This window comes from Manacus vitellinus, unplaced genomic scaffold (genome assembly GCF_001715985.3).
Source record: "Manacus vitellinus isolate BGI_N305 unplaced genomic scaffold, ASM171598v3 scaffold_32_pilon, whole genome shotgun sequence".
Taxonomy (NCBI): domain Eukaryota; kingdom Metazoa; phylum Chordata; class Aves; order Passeriformes; family Pipridae; genus Manacus; species Manacus vitellinus.
The window spans coordinates 2,794,108-2,809,937 of NW_021940460.1; the positions used below are offsets into that span (position 1 = coordinate 2,794,108).

At 53.7% G+C, this 15,830-nt stretch overlaps 1 protein-coding gene across 1 annotated transcript in view; it reads left to right on the forward strand.

The window, feature by feature from the left end:
- Nucleotides 1-15,807, forward strand: part of RNF43 (ring finger protein 43) — a 60,226-nt gene extending 44,419 nt beyond the window's left edge. The window contains exons 4-10 of the mRNA XM_008925874.4: nt 1,023-1,097; nt 2,479-2,610; nt 3,113-3,214; nt 3,887-4,042; nt 4,572-4,674; nt 5,100-6,629; nt 12,647-15,807. Of these exons, the coding sequence (XP_008924122.4) occupies nt 1,023-1,097; nt 2,479-2,610; nt 3,113-3,214; nt 3,887-4,042; nt 4,572-4,674; nt 5,100-6,629; nt 12,647-12,690 (2,142 nt within the window). The 3' untranslated portion in view covers nt 12,691-15,807. The remainder of the gene's footprint in view (nt 1-1,022; nt 1,098-2,478; nt 2,611-3,112; nt 3,215-3,886; nt 4,043-4,571; nt 4,675-5,099; nt 6,630-12,646) is intronic.
- Nucleotides 15,808-15,830: the final 23 nt, after the last annotated feature.

A 15,830-nucleotide genomic window follows, 5' to 3' on the forward strand; every position in this document is an offset into this window, starting at 1 on the left:
CTGTGCAGGGCTGAGGGTTGGATTCCGTGATCCTTGGGGGTCCCTCCCAGCTCAGCACATTCTGTGACTCTGTGACTGTGTGAGGGATGGAGCAGATCCCGCTCAGCTGCCGCTCTCCATGCCGGGAATGCCCCATCCCTGGGCCCAGCCAGCTCCCTGTGTTTGATATTGCAGCTGGGAAGCGGCAGCTCTGACCTCTGGCCCCCGAGCTGGGGTTTGGCCCTGCAGAGGGTGAACTGCTCCCTGTTTGCACAGGCTCAGGACGCAGGATCAAAGGGCTCCGCCTGAGTAAGAGCAGCCCAGCCCTGCGTTCTGTTCACGTTCCATCTCCTCAGGCTGCCTCTGCCTGCCCAGAGGGATCCCAGGGCCGGCTGGGAGGAGGTGGGTGACCCCACGAGGTCCCCAGGCAGTGAGCTTTACCTCACCAGGGTGGCATGTGAGCTCAGATGGGTGGGTCTTTAAGCTGAGCTGTGGAAAGCCATCCCACTCCTCATCCGAGAGCAGATCTGCAACCCGGGCACTGCCTGAGCTGCTCCCTGAGGAGTGCAGGGACAGGGACCAGGGAGAGCAGCGTGTGTGGGAGTCAGGCCCTCAGACAGCCCAGGGCCATCCAAAGGAGGGCACTGAAGATGCCCCACGGTGAGAGGTGGGATGTGGAGGATTCTGCTGTCCTGGGATGGGAAGGTTGTGTAGGTCAGCAGATCCCTCCCCAGCAAATCCAGCTCTGAAGCAAAGGGGCACATGGCACAGGCAGCTGGGGAATGTTTAGGTTTGTGTCCTGCTGTGATTGCAAGGCCACCAACTAATTCATCTCCCCAACCATAGGGAGAAGGAGCCCCAGAGCTCTGGCAGGAGCGGGCACTGCAGCCCAACACAAGCACAGGAATCAAATGGTTTCCTCAGTCTAAGCAGGTGCTTCTTTCCCTGCAAAGAACCTGGGAGGCAGACATGGATCCAAATGGTGGGTGTTGACACAGGGGACAGTGCAGAGTGTCCTCTGAAGCTTCTGTTGTTTTGGACAGGCAAAGCTGGCGGGGGAGCGTGGAGCCCGTGCGATCCTTTTCGATATTACTGACGATGAAAGTGCTGCTGATCAGGTACAGACCCCATTAATACTCTCAGCTAAACCACAGTGCTCCTGTCCCCTCCCAAAATGTGTCCATCAGGAGCCACCAGCCACCAGCAGAAAGTCCCAGGTCCCAGCTGGTGCTGGATGTTGGCTCTCACCCCACTCACCCATGAAGAGTTGGTTCCTCTTTCCTTCACTCCAGGGGACATCTACACTCCCAGAGGACATTATCTGGTCAGTTGAGCTTTTCTGCCAGGAGCTGGATGCTTCCTCTTGGGAAGGCACGGATTTCCTAATTTCATCTACTCCAGGCAGCCCAGTTTACCTCCAGGGAAAGGTGACTTCTCAAGTTTTCAAGCCCAAGTCACAGCCCTCCCTGCAACACTCTTGGTGCAGGTTTAGAGACCTCCAAAGGTCTCTTCCCCCAGCATTGCTGTCATCTCTGGAATAGAATCAGTTCCCTATCCAGATGTTCCAGGGATAATGAAAAGCATCCAGCATTTGACTGAGGACAGACAGGGGAGCTGGTGCCTGAGCTTATCCAAACTCTGGGCTGACTCCTTGCTGGATCCATCCCTCCTGGCTCTTTTATGCACTTACAGATGAATTTCTGATGCCAGAGAAAGGCAGCAGCAAGTGCAGGTCCATGAGGTGACTCCAGGGTTGTTCAGATCCCAGTCTCTGATCCCTCTGAGCCTCTGATCCCACTTTCCCAGCTTCCCCATCTGCAATACCAAAGCCAAGAGTGGCAACTCTCAACAACTCAGACCCTGCAGCCTCCGTGGTCTTCACGACCATCTGCACCTCCACTCACATCCCTGTGCCCAGACCCAGGCACTCACCTCTGGGTGCCCCCAGGACCCCCCAGGGCACAGGAAGTGGTCAGTGGGTCCGATGGCCACCCTGGTCCAGTCTGGGTCAGTCTGGAGGGGAGCAGGCTTGGACACTTGCTGAGCCAGCCCATGCCAGTATGACCAGGAACAACCAGAATGTCCTCAGGGAGGAGGGGAACTGGATGGGTCTCACAGGAAGAGTAGAGGAAGCATTTCTGTGGGAAGGCAGCACTTGGCAGTGCTGTTGGCAGTTCCCACAGGGAAGAGGAGACACAAAGAACTTTTGCACAGGGGCTTGAAGAGGAGCTCAAGAGACACCAAGCAGTGTCCAGCTGGGCATGAGGAGTCACCAGCAGGGAAAACTGAGTATTTTTCCAATGCTGGAGAGTTGGTACAAGAGGAGGAGCTTCAATCTAATTCATATTCATCCTAGAGAGACAGTGCAGATCTGGGGGAGCAGTCAGTCTCTGAAGTGTGTGCAAGAAGCATCAGGAGGATCCGACATGCCTGGGGGACCAGGATTGTCCTTTTCCAGGCTGTTCTGGACCAGCTCTCACTGTGTTTGTTCCTTTGCAGCTGAGGAAGCCCAGAGGCCTGAGCCAGCCCGTGGTTCTGATCAGGGGCCACGATGCTGAGCAGCTCATGAGCGTCGTGAACAAGAACAGAGAGGCTCATGTGAAGATAGAGGTCAAGGAGCCACCAGCCTGGGTGAGACACACACCATTCCCACTGCCTCCCACATCCTCCCTCCCAAGCCACAGCACAGGGCTTTCCCAGAGCTTTGCTCCCAAGGGACAGAGATCAGAGCCCTTGGCAGGAGCTGTCTGTAGCATTCAGATGACCTGCTGCAAATAAAGGCTCAAAAGCACTTTCAGCTTATTTAGTGTCTTTTGCTCCAACGCCACGAGTGAGGTGAGGGGGTTCTCTGTCTCTTCAGGGGAGACCAAACCTTGGTTTTGTCATCTTATGCTGCCTTAGACCATGGCACTGGGGGAGCTGAGATGCTGCAAGACAGAGATTTTCCATTCTTGGTGGGATGTCCAAAAAAAAGGCCGAACCCTTTTTTCCTTTTTCTGTAAAGAGCAAAGAGGTAGAGCTTGGCCTTGTGTTCAAAGGCTGATGGGCCAGAAGAGATTGGGAGACCCCTGCCAAGCCTCTTATTCCCAAGTCTGCCACACAAGAGTGATTTCTCTCCTGTTTTATCCAACAGCCAGACTACGACGTGTGGATCCTCCTCACCGTGGTCAGCACTGTGGTCGTCATCGTTTTGATTTTCGTTGTCCGCACAAAGTGCCAACTGAACAGGACTCAGGTAGGGACCCCCTGGAGCCACAGGAATACACAAAAGGCGGGAACAGACATTGTTTGGGAATTGGGGAAATGGGCAGACAGTGGGGGGACAAGGGGGAATGGCTTCAAACTGCCAGAGGGCAGGGTTAGATGAGATATTGGGAAGGAATCCTTCCCTCTTGAGTGCGAGGCCCCTGGCCACAGGTTGCCCAGAGAAGCTGCCCCTGCTGCCCCCCATCCCTGCGAAGTGTCCAAGCCAGGTTGATGCGGCTTGCGAGCAACCGCCCGGCTAGTGCGAAGGCAGTCCCTGCCTATGGCAGGGGGTTGGAACAAGATGAGCTTTAAGGTCCCTTCCAACCCAAACCATTTGGTGATTCTGTGGTTCTATGATTTAGTATTTTTAGTAGAAATGAAGAAATTTCTAATCATCTTCCTAGAGTTAGATGTATTTTCCTCTATGAGAATATCCCGTGTTTCCTGTAGAGAGACAATCCTTTGGAGCTCAAAAACTCAGCATTGCTGAGCGATTTTGAATGTCCAGAGCCAGCCGTCTCCTGCTGGTGACAAAAGCCTCCCCTGGCTAAGTCAGGTTAGACAGAAAGCCACCTCTGGAAATGAGTAACATCCCCAAATTCCTGATAACCCCATTTTGGAAAGGGGAATGCCTGTCCTGAAAGCCTCCCCTGTCTGTCAGGACTCCGTGCAGCAGCAGACCCTGCAGGCCATCGGGCAGTTGGCCACACGCCGGTACCAGCCCCGGTGCCGCCCGGCGTCGCGGTGGGACTCGGCCAGCAGCTGCAGCTCCGCCCCAGTCTGTGCCATCTGCCTGGAGGAGTTCAGCGAGGGCCAGGTAGGATGTGGGCAGGGCTGCTGGGCAACCACAGCTCCAAAATTCCCGGGTGGGATTGGTGGTAGGAGCTGAGCGTGGCAAGAGTGGGAGGCCCTGGTGATATTTCCTTCTGCAGCCCTCCTGAGGGCTGGGAAAGGGCCAGCATCCATGGAGTCTGCCTGCCTCTTGGCCAAAAGAGCCCTGTCTCTGCTGGAGTCCCTCAGATCTCCTGATGCACATCTCCAGCTGTGGCTCTTGGGTAAAATGTCCATAAAACATCCGTGTTGAAACAACAGGACAAAAGTGGGGTTTGCTGCTCCAGAGCACCCGGCCTGAAACCTCCCTGTTTCCAAGGGCTTTCACCTCTCTGGACATTTACACCCCAGAGCAGAACCTGAGCTACTGCACAGCCTCCTCAGTGCACAGCTGGGCTGCAGATCCCTCACTCTTAGACATCTTTCCATCCTGCAAGGCTCGCTTCCATCAAGAAGGACCCATCCAGGTCCTGGAACATGGTTCTCATTGCTCATACTCCTCCTCTTCTCTCTAGGAGCTGCGGATCATCTCGTGCTCCCACGAGTTCCATCGGGAGTGTGTTGACCCTTGGCTGCAGCAACACCACACGTGTCCCCTTTGCATGTTCAATATTCTTGGTAGGGCTCAGACACAGCATTTTCTGGGCAGGCACGGGGTTGGGTGCAGGGGTTGTGACCAGGAGCTCCAGGTACCCTTGGGTGATGCATCAGCAGCTCCACGTGTCCCTGTGCATGGAATGTACGGGATGGTGTGTCCATGGAGAGGGGTCCCTGTGTGTGAGCCCCCCAGGGCACAGCAGGACACTGAGCTTGGGACCTGCACCAAGAGGAGGGGTTTCCAGTCTTGGGATCTGTGGGCAAGGGAGGGGGGCAGCAGGGAAAGCACTGAGTGTGCAGGACCATCGGGGTTGTTTGGTGGTGGCAATGAGGAATTGCGGGACACGGGCAGGATGTGGCACTGTGGTGGGAGGGCAGTGGAGTTGGTGCCAGAGGTACAGCTGGGCTGTGGGACATGTGCTGGATGCTCCCTTTTCTCTCCACAGCCAGAGACTCAACGGACCAGGCCACGGCTGCCAGCTCCAGGCTGGCCCCTCAGGACATGGAGCCTGGACGGCGACTCCACCTTTTCCGCCAGCACCCAGGACATGCCCTTTACCACCTCCCACACCCGTATCCTCAGAGGAACCTCAGGAGCTTTCCCCCGGAGCCAGCCCACGGCAACCCCTTCTTCCACTCCCCAGAGCTCTCCCAGCTGGATTTTGACACCATCCACTACATGCCCTACAGACCGGCCCCCTCCCTGCTCGCCTGCGGCCACACGTCCCCGATGGCCCCAGGCCTGCTGGGCCAGCAGCTCCCCGTGCCCTCGGCGTGTGGGCAGGCGCTGGCACCCCACAGGACGTGTTCCCTGCAGGCCCAGCCCCCCTGCCCCGGGCTCAAGGCAGCCCTGGCACAGAAGCAGCACCGCGCGCCCGCCCTGCGCCGGGGGGTGAGCCACGGGCACCAGCACAACAGCAGCGGCTCCGGGGAGAGTTACCTGACGGAGCACAGCGGGTACCTGGCGGACGGGCCGGGCAGCGACTCCAGCTCGGGGCCCTGCCACGGCTCCTCCAGCGACTCCATGTTGAACTGCACGGACATCAGTCTGCAGGGCATCCACGGCAGCTGCTCCACGTTCCGCAGCTCCCTGAGCAGCGACTACGATCCCTTCGTGTACTGCAGCTCCGAGGGCCCCGCCACGGACCACGGCCAGGAGCCGCTGCGGCCGCCCAGGGAGAGGCGGCCCAGGTCCTTGGACCTCGTGGTGCCCGGGGGGGCTGCTCCAGCCAAGCCCCAGGTGCTCAGCCACGTCCACTACCACCACCACCAGCACCACCACTACCGACGGGACACGGAGTGTCCCCCCGGGCGTGCCGGGCAGGGGCCTGTGCCACGCAAACCCCGCTACTCTGGGGCCAAGGTTGGCCTCCACGGGGCTCGGACACAAAAGAGGACTGAGAAGAGCCATCACTGCCAGCAGCCTCCGGAAAGTAGCGCTGTGCTGCAGGAGGCAGCTCTGGCAGGACAGCCAGCCTGTCCCCAGGAAGGCCGGGAGCCCCCTCATGCCCTCTCCGCTTCTCCAAACAGGTTGGACTTCAGTGTAGATGCCAACAGACAGTTGGGAGCAGCTGGCACATCCCTTGCCCTGCTGCCCCCAAGACACAGCCTGCAGAGCCGGCATCACCGAAGGAAAAGAAAGTGTTCCCTGGAGCCCGACCCCGCTCTGCTGCCCAAGGACTCGGCCCTGCCCAAAGCCTGCGATACTCACCTTCCCCACGGCCACCCCAGTGGCTCCCGCTGCTCTCCCGAGGTCCAGCCCCTGATCCCAAGCGCTCCCCTGCCCGGTGGCTCCGGCTCCCGGCCGCTCTGGAAGTGTTTGGTGCCACAGTCCAGCTCCGAGCTGAGGAAGCAGGAGGAGGGGGTGTCGGGACGGGAGGGAACCCGCCCGGTTCCTGCGGATTTCTCAGGGACAGGCACCCACAGGCACAGTCTGAGTCTCCACCTGCACTGCCCGTCCCAGCAGGGTGGGCAGGGTAAGTCTGGTGTGCTCCTCTCTTTGCAGGGAGCAGGTGAATGAGGGGGGTTTGCCGAAGGAGCTCTGGATGCCAGGACACCTGGCACCTTCCCCATGGAAGCACTGACAGCAGGAGCGTTTCAGGGCTCACCTGTCTGGAGATGGTGGCCTGAACGATGAGCAAGTGTGTTAATGAGTGCACCAAACCCTAAAATACTGCATATGAGAAATAAGGTGGCTAATTTTAACTAAACATCTCCAGCAGCTGGAGCATCTCCCAAAGGGAGGGATGGGACCACGTTTCTCAGTGTCCTCGCACCAGTCTGGGTGTCTTACTGGCAGAGTCATTATCTTCAAGGCTTTTTGGGCTCCAGTTGTTCTAGCCAAGCCCAGCTAACTGCAATCAGTGAGGAAGGAAGTGTGTGTGGCGGGTGGTAGTAGAACAGACTCAATGAGTTGATGGATTTGCACATCCCTCGTTTCTCACCTGCCTTTGTTGCGTGGGAGTTGCTTTTTAGTGTCTTTTGGAAATCAGATGTAATTAAAGTTTGGCCCTTTGCCTAACTGCTGCACATCTCTCACTGAGAGAGGGAAAATGCCTTTGAGTCGAGGCTCTTTGAAAGAACCCGAGTTTAGCTCCCAGGTCTTGCTCTCTCAGGTCCTCTGAACACAGCAACCTGCACGTCAGCCCGGGCAGGTGCCGGCTGGGAGCAGAGCCCGGCTCCCTTCCTCCCCCTGCCACTGACTCACTGCAGCTCCTCGGGCAAATCCTTTTGATTTCGATACCAAACACAGATCTGGCTGCCTAATTTCTCTTAAAACACTGGCCCTAAACTCGTGACTCACCGTGCCCATTGTGCCGCAGAGATAATCGCTTCCTCCCGGTGCTCGTCTGTCCAGCCCCGCTCCACGCCCAGGCTCCCGGGGCAGCTCCAGCCGCGGGGGCAGCGGGGCAGGGGGGGCTGGATGGGCACGGGCCTGGTTCCCCACGGCGCTCCGGCCTCCCAGACTCCCAGGAACAGATTTTGTTCCCAGGCACAGAAGTGCCTGACACCGCAGATGGGTGATCGGGAGGCCCGCGGGGATGCTGCCGTTCGGAGAGATGAGGAGGCAGCAGTGCAGAGGTGCCTCTGGTTCACGGGTAGCTCTGAGTGCTGATGCCCTCCCGGGATCACAGCGGGGGCTTCCACGTGGAGAGAGCTCTGCTGGCTCAGGGAAAGCTGCTCAGGAGTTGCTTTGAGCTCCTACCTGAACCTGGGGGGCCTCCCCAAGCCCCCAGAGCAGGAGTCTGTGCGCCCAAAGAGGTGTGCTGGGTGCTGCCGTGCCCAGGGCATTGCGAGGTCCACGCCTGTGAAGTCTCTTTGGAGGTGGTCCCAGTGGCCTCAGTCTGTGCCCCCCTCTTTTTGGCTCTCTGGCCCCCACCCAGAGCCAGTGCCAGCTGCTTTGCCAAGCACACCCAGCCTTCATTCTCTCTTGGAGCTGGAAGGACCAACGTGTTTGAAAGCACTGTGGCTCTATTTGACTGCAGTAGCTTCTGGGGATGCTTTCAGGACCAGCCAGAGATCAGAAGCTCCTTGTAAGGCTGAGAAAATACATAGATTTAGGATTTAGCCTTATCAGGAACAGAGGGCAGAGCAGAAAGCTTGTGCAGGGCTTATGCAGAAAAGCCACCAGGCTGAAAACACATTGGTTGACATAACACAACCTCTGAGTTATAATCACATTGGTGCTTTGTCTTGGGAAAGGTGGAAATCAGTAGAGACCAAGTAAAAAGAGCAAAGAACAATCTCAATAGACAGTCCTATGTAAGCAGGACACAAAACACAGACAAGGAGACCAAAGAAGAAACACATCAGTGTCTCCAGATAAATGGCATAAGGCTAAAAATATAAAGGGATGAATTAGAAAACCCAGCTTTAAATTAAAGTTTTGACATAAACTCTTCAGAAACCCATTTTAGAGGAAAAACAAAGAGCAGGACCCTGTAATTCCCAGGTGAAATTACAGAGAGGAGAAGAGTGTGTCTCTTCTGGTGGTATGGGAGGGACACTCTGTCCTAAGGAGAGTGTGAAGTCCAATGACAAGTGACACAAAAATCCCCAATTGCCCCTAAGTAGGAGGGTGGCATTTTGGTTATAACACACTATGTCAGTACAGGGTGCAAAGAGGAGCCTACAGAGACATGAGAGTTTTTTAATAATAATTCTGAAAGAAGCAGTCAAAAGACTAAGATGCTTTTGGGCACAGGGATCATTTAAAGCCCCAGAAAGGGCTGGCCAAGCAGCAGGGCAGAGAGGGCACTGGGAAGCTGTTCTTCCAGAGTCAAGGTGTGGTAAGACACACCACACAAGGAAATCAGGATGCCAAGCTAAGTGCAGAGCCATGGAGAAGCACACGAGGGAAGATTTCTGTGAACAGCTTGTGAAAAACAGAGAGACTATTAATGCAAACATTTCCAGCTCCATCAGAAGGGAGAAGGCTGCCTGAGGCTCTGCAGATCCAGGGAATAACACAGGTCTGAGGGATGTTCAAGGGCTGTAAGTGCAGGGAGAGCAGAACAAACTGAATTTATTACAATAGTGATCAGCCTGGAAGCGCTTGGGGAGGTTCTCACCCTGCACAGGGCAGGGGCTACAGGATCCCTCATGAATCAGATCATCAGTTTGAGTGACTCTGAAATACAGTGGAGAGTAACAAATTGCCAGGGGTACAGCTCACCCCCTGGGCATCCTGCAGGGCTCAAGCACAGAGCTGATAAATCCTGAACGTGGCCTGCAATCTCTTATCCATGCCCAGAGCCAGAAGGAAGAGCTGGGGGCAATATCAGCTGGAAATAGCTGAAGCCACAGAATGATGAGCCTGACTTTCCAGCCAAGCAAATTGTTAAGAATTCAAATGGAGGGGCTGACTTGTAGGCACATGGCTGAATGTGAAAACCAGGGGAGGAGGCACCCCAGCTTCTGTAAGGAGAGATAATGCCTGGCACATCTTTTAGGGGAAGGAAGCTCTCAAAGGATAAAAGGGAAGGTGCTCTCATAGGTAAATAACTGGCTAGAAAATAGGAGACAAAGTGTGGACCAGACTTAATGGAGGGAAATTACTCAGAGAAGGAGCAAAGTGGAGTTCTCCAACTGTCTGCACCTTCCAGCAAGCTCATAAATATCCTGGACAAGGAGAGGAGATAGCAAAGTGTGTAGCAGATAAAATCCATCAGGATGTCAGCGTTAAAGCTGGATACAGAGTGTTACAGAGGGATCTCCTGCTGCTGAGCTGTGGGGGGCAGAGTGGTGGGGGAAATCCCATGGAAGTAGCACAAAACACCACACAAGCAGAGCCACTTCTGAGTAAAAATCAAATTATTCTTAGGAGCTGGCTGGGCACTAATGTGAGACAAGCAGAAAGTGCCTTCATGCAGCTGCATAAGCCTGTGGTGAGCTCAGAGCTCCTGCACACCTCTTCTCAAAAAGGGAAATAGCAGGGTTGGGAGAAGGGCAGAGAGGGATGGCAGTGATGGGGTTTTCTGAGAAAACAAAGAATAGTGAGACTTTCATGTGGGAAAAAGGTGATTAGCAGAGGATATGAAAGAGAGGATATGAAATCAGGAAAGCAGGGGAGAAGGCAGATAAGAGGGACTCACTGGTGCTTAGAACAAAGTAATTGGTAGCATCAAACGGGAAACAGAAGCTTTAAAACACCCAAAAGGCAACACATGGTGTGTAGTGAAACTGGTGCTGGTTGCCCAGAGGATGTAAGTGCCAGGAGTAAAATGGATTTGAGAGCCCAGATCAAGAGCTGGCAAATGCAGAGATGCAAATACACCCCCCGGCTCAGGAAGTCCCTAAACCAGGGTTTCCAGAAGCTGCTGGTGCTGCTGTGGGATGCAGCAGCCTCCAGGTGTGTGCTTACCTCGCCCAGCTGCCAGGTGAGGCTGAATCCTGATCCACAGCCCCTGGAGAAACTCCACCTGTGCAGGCAGTGCCGTGCCCTGGCGGGGCAGGGAATGACGTGGCAGATGATCCCAGAGAGGCTCGGATGGTCTTGGAGTTTGTGCTGCTTCCTCGAGCACCTCCACCAGCCTGTCTCCGTGGGGTTTGCATAAAGATGCATCCCCGACTCCTCTCTTGCCTGGGAAACGACACCTGGGAGTTGTGCCAGTGGAGGATCAACCCTTGAACAATGCTGGATGGATCCTTTTAAGGGAAGTCAGACAGCTGGCAGGGAATTACAGCTAGATGGCTTCCTAAACCGCCCCAGCACGCCCGGATGGCATCCCAGAACAGCCAGATTACTCCCAGCACAGGCTGATGAAATCTCTTGATTTCTCTCCCTGGGAAACCTCACCTCCTGCAGCACTCTGGGCGTTCTTCCCCTCCCTCTCCTGCTCATCCTCTCAGCCATTCCCTTTCATGTCACGTCTTTGATCTTTACCAGGGAGAGGGAGAGGGATTAGAGGTAGAAGACCACCCTCAAAACCCCTGTGGTGTCACCAAGATGTGCTCCTCCAGGTCACTGCCTTGGATGGGTCACCATGGCCAGTCCAGCAGCCAAGGTTCTCCCACCTCTCCTTTCTTTTTTAGCCTTCCTTTCTGTCTGTGTAACAGGGGACACTTACACAGGCACAGCTTTCAGAAAATACTAGAGTAATGCTATTGGAGGCTGAGGGCATCTGATCACAGAGGGATTGAAGCTGGGAAGCTGCTGGAAGTGGCTTATTCCATGTACTGGTGACTCAAATCACAAATGTCTGATACCCTCAAACTCTGTCTTCAGGTACTTTGGCCATGCCTGCACACTTATGTTCATGTAAAACACCATGTACATTAATTTTCCCATGTCAATTAGCTACATTTTTCCAAGCAGAATCTTACTTGTTTGTTTTCTTCCCCTATATTTATTTTTCAAGGCTCTGCTCCTACTGCTCCTACTGCTCCTACTGCTCCTACTGCTGATGTATAACCATCCAGGGTTTGCTGTGACTGTTGTGAAAAGTTGTTTTGAGTTGCTCTCTAGGAACCTCTAGATGGGCATTTGTTTCCTTTGGATCTCAGGAACACTCAGGAAAAGGGAAGTGGGAAAAACAGTGCCTGTGTGCCTTTACTGGGCTATTCTGACCCTGTGTGAGAGCTCTGGGCAGGCTCAGACATTTGGTGTGGGTGACAAAAGGCAGTTGGAGAGAACACACTTGGAGAGAAAGGGGCTGGCTGGAGCAGTGACTCAGGGTGCACTTTTTAGGCAGCCCTTGAGTTGAATGGTTCAAAATAAACTGCTGAGCATTTCCCTGTCAATAATTCACCAGGCAGAGGGGGCTGGTGAAGAGCCTGAGCTTGGTTGGGACTCAGAAGGAATTTGTGCAACCTCTTGAACAGTGTGAAACTTGTGCCATCCCTGTCTTGCATCACTCACTCTGCTTTTGTTGTCTGGAGTTTCTGGTGCACCCTGGAAGGTGCTGCCTGGCTCTGTGTGATAGGAATGAGTGTTATTTTATGTTCCTAATAATTTTTCAATCAGCTGTACAGATTTTTCTAAAAAAACAAACATCAGAAAGCCTCAAAGGCAAGCACCCAGTTAGTGATGGGAGTCCTGGGAAAGACTGTGCCCTTAGCCTGCCTCTTCTGAAAGAGTAGCTTGATGTCTCAACTTTACATTTTATTGTACTTTACCTTAGAGGACTAAACTGGTTGGGAGATGGCCAGAAAATTCCCTCTGAAAAATTGGGAGAAACTTCATAGAATCGTGGGCTATCCTGAGGTGGAAGGGACCCACAAGGATCATCGAGTCCAACTCCTGGCCTTGTTCAGAACACCCCAACAATCCCACCCTGTGCCTGAGAGCATTGTCCAAACACGCTGTCAGGCTTGGGGCCATAACCAATGCCCTGGGGAGCCTGTTTCCAGTGGCTTAGTGGCTTTTTTAGTGGCTTTCCCTGCAGCATCTGTTCTCCGTATTTGCAGGGTCAAGGCCCCAGCAGCTGCAGAGCCTGGGAATGTTCAGCCAGGTGTAGCTGACACTTTTCTTTCTCCTTTTCTTTGAGTGCAGGATCTGAAGAGGAGGTCCAGGATGTCCATGAACACTCAGTCTAATGAAACACTGGCCTGTTTGCTCCCTGGGAGCTGGAGTGGACACAGATGTTCGGCAGGAGGAGTTCACACCTCGCTCTCTGCACAGGACCGTGCGATGCCCGGCCCGGCCCCGCCAGACACAGACTGCAAACAGCAGTGGGGCACTTGTGGTCTCCTCACACGTCCCCACAGTGCAACAGTCCCACAAACAGAGCTGTGCTCTCCAGGCCCCCTTCTCTGAAGGCACAGGCAGCCCGTGGTCACCCTGTGGCACCTCTGCGTGGGCTGGGCAGAGGCACCAGCGGGAGAGCTCAGCGAGGGAGTGCAAGCTGCTATTTTGGCATGTTCATGCCACAGAAGGTTTTGCTAAACACTTCAAAAATAAACAAGCCTTCGAGACCAAAAGCTGCAGAAATGACTTTCTGTGGCCTGGTAGCTCCTGACTTCATTTCCTCACTTAGGTCAAAAGCCAGACTTCTCCAATTAAGTTTTCCATGCCTATTTCAGACACAGGAACAAGCTATTCTCCATCTCACCGCTCACAGGTCTGCCCTGCAAGGTGCTGCTTCTGACTCCAGTGGAAACCAACAGCTCTCACCACTTCTGATCCCTCCAGTGCCCCTCAGCTGACGCCGTCTTGGCCATTCCCTGCATTTGGCAGCAGCAGGAGAGGTGAAGACACAGGGACAACGTCAGCATTTCTGGGAAGGAGCTGGGTCAGACTCTTTCCATTGCAAAGAATCCACCCTCTCATCTGGCAATGTGAACAAGTCTCTCACTCACCCTCTAACTCCTCCACCTACCCTCAAACTAGGTGTCATGGCCAGCCCTGTTAAGAGCAACTCATTTTTTGAGCGTATTTCAAACCTGAGGTGTCCCCGTCACAGGAGTCATGGAAAATCCTTGAGTTCACGTGGTTCCTGCTGCTTCCTCTCTCACTGCCTCAAGACACAGCAAAAATTCCCAGCAGAAGCCTCCATAACAAATGCAGAGCAGGGCCCCATCCATTGCCCAGCCTTACCTTCATATTTCTGAGACACCTGAAATGATCCTCTGAAGGGATTTTTTAGAATACCCTTCTGTCTTTTCCAACATTTTGATGATGCAAGGAGAAAACTTGAGAAATCATCAGGCTCCAGTTTACTACTTTTCCCCCCCTCCCATTTGTGGAAGGTTTTGGGGGTTTTTTTGGATGTCACTAGTTCTTATTTCCTACGTCTCATAATTTGCAGACCTTCAAGTAAAATAAAACCTGCCAAATTCAAAACATCTAGGACCCAAACAGCTTCCAAACAGCAGGGAATTCCTGTTGAGCTCATTGCCCTAAATGATCAGTCAGGCCAAAGAATCAGATTCCCATGTGAAGTGCACATTTGTATGGCACCGAGTGCTTCCAAGCACAGGGAAACACTGCTGGATACAACACTGGAGCTGAAGGTAACTCCTGACAGTTTGAAACCTGGGGTAGGAACAGGTTTCCCCATGTGCTCAGTGCTCAGCAACCCTCCTGTGTCTTCCTTTGAATCAGCAGCACCTTCTCCAGCTCGAGGGAGAGCACACTGGTTATGCAGTCCCAGTTCAGGATAATTCTGCCTCTGCCTTCGTTTGTGGTGAGGAAAGCTTTTTATGGGGTTTGCTGCCCTTAATCCTTGGAAAAAAGGCATCTTTCTCCCAGCTGCTCATCAGCCCCTGACAGTCAGTGATCAGCCAATAGCACTGTTTCATTATTCCCTTGCTATTCCCTTCCCTGTCTCCTGTGACTGAGCCCCTGCAGGACCTTTCAGTGTAGAGAAGAAACTAATTTCTTTCATCAAAGAACCCACCAGAATTACATTTAAACCTTTCCAGGCTCTTCTTGCAGGCAGAAGACACAAGCTCAGATGTTTTCTCCCTTCCTGACAGGGAAGTCAGTTTTCGACTAGAGGAAAATACCCAGGAGCAGATCCAGATTTGCCCTAAGTTTGGCTTCTTGTGGACTTTGTCCATGGCTTGTCTCAACCAGCTCCCCCACGTCCTTGACCATCCTGGAGGGCTCAGAGGACTTCACAGAGGGGAGGGCCATGAAGTCAGGGTGCTCCCACTGTTCTCTTTAGGAGTCAAGAAGGCTGAGAGCTTCCAGGGATGCATTTCACTGCTCAAAGGAACAAGTGGGCTCTTTTGCAGTCAAAAGTCCTCCTCTCTTTTCCCTCCTTATCCCTAACTAAACAGGGAATCTGCAGCAAGCCCCAAGCTTCTTGGGAGCACTAATGCACCCTCCACTCCCCACTGCAGTATTACCAGGGTGCCAGGGCAGTGCCTGCTTCCAAGTGTTTCCCTTTCCTGACCTTATGCTGCTGCTCCTTTTCATCTAGAAACGGCCCTGCTGGATGTTGCTCTGCTCTGTGGGCCTTGTTCAGCTGCAGGTCTGCCTTGGTGGGGGCCCAGGTGGGAGGAGAGGGGGGAACTCTCTGGGAAGGTGAGTTTTACGATCCTTTTTGGTAGACGGATGACTGTCCTTGGCTGCCGGGAAGGGAAGAAGCAATATCTGAGAAAACAGGGAATGGCTCCCTGCAGTTCCTGTACCTCTGGCTTCTGGGTGATGCTTTTGAGTGCTCAGTATGCGGGGGCTCCATCATGGAATTCCTCCAGCATCCCAGCAGTGAAGCAGAGCTCATTTTCCTTCATTGCATCCAAGGCTGAAAACTGATGGAAACCAGAGCATCCCAAGGTCCCTCTGTCCCAACCGAAGGCCCAGCCCTTCCCCAGGGACCCCCTTTTTCCCAGGAGCTCCCACCCCCTGAGCTGGGATCCACAACTGGGCTGGCTGGACATCCCCCCTCCTACACAGATCCTTCAGATCCTTCGGAAATGTGAATATCGGTTTGTTTTGTTGTTGTTGCTTCTTGTTTAGTTTGGTTGTTTTTGCTGAGTCTGTCCTGGCTCTCAGGGCTTGGGAATAAATTATGACCCAGGAAAAAAAAAAAAACCAAAAACAAAACCCCAAAAAAACCCCACCACAAAAACAATCCAAAAAAAAAATAGGAAAATACGTTTTATATATATGCCAAACTGTGTATTTATGTCCGATCCACACGGAGATGTGTGAATATGCTGATGTGCTCAGAAATATATTTATTTACTAATATATTTATCCAGGTACCAGTGTGCTGCCTGCGTTTGTT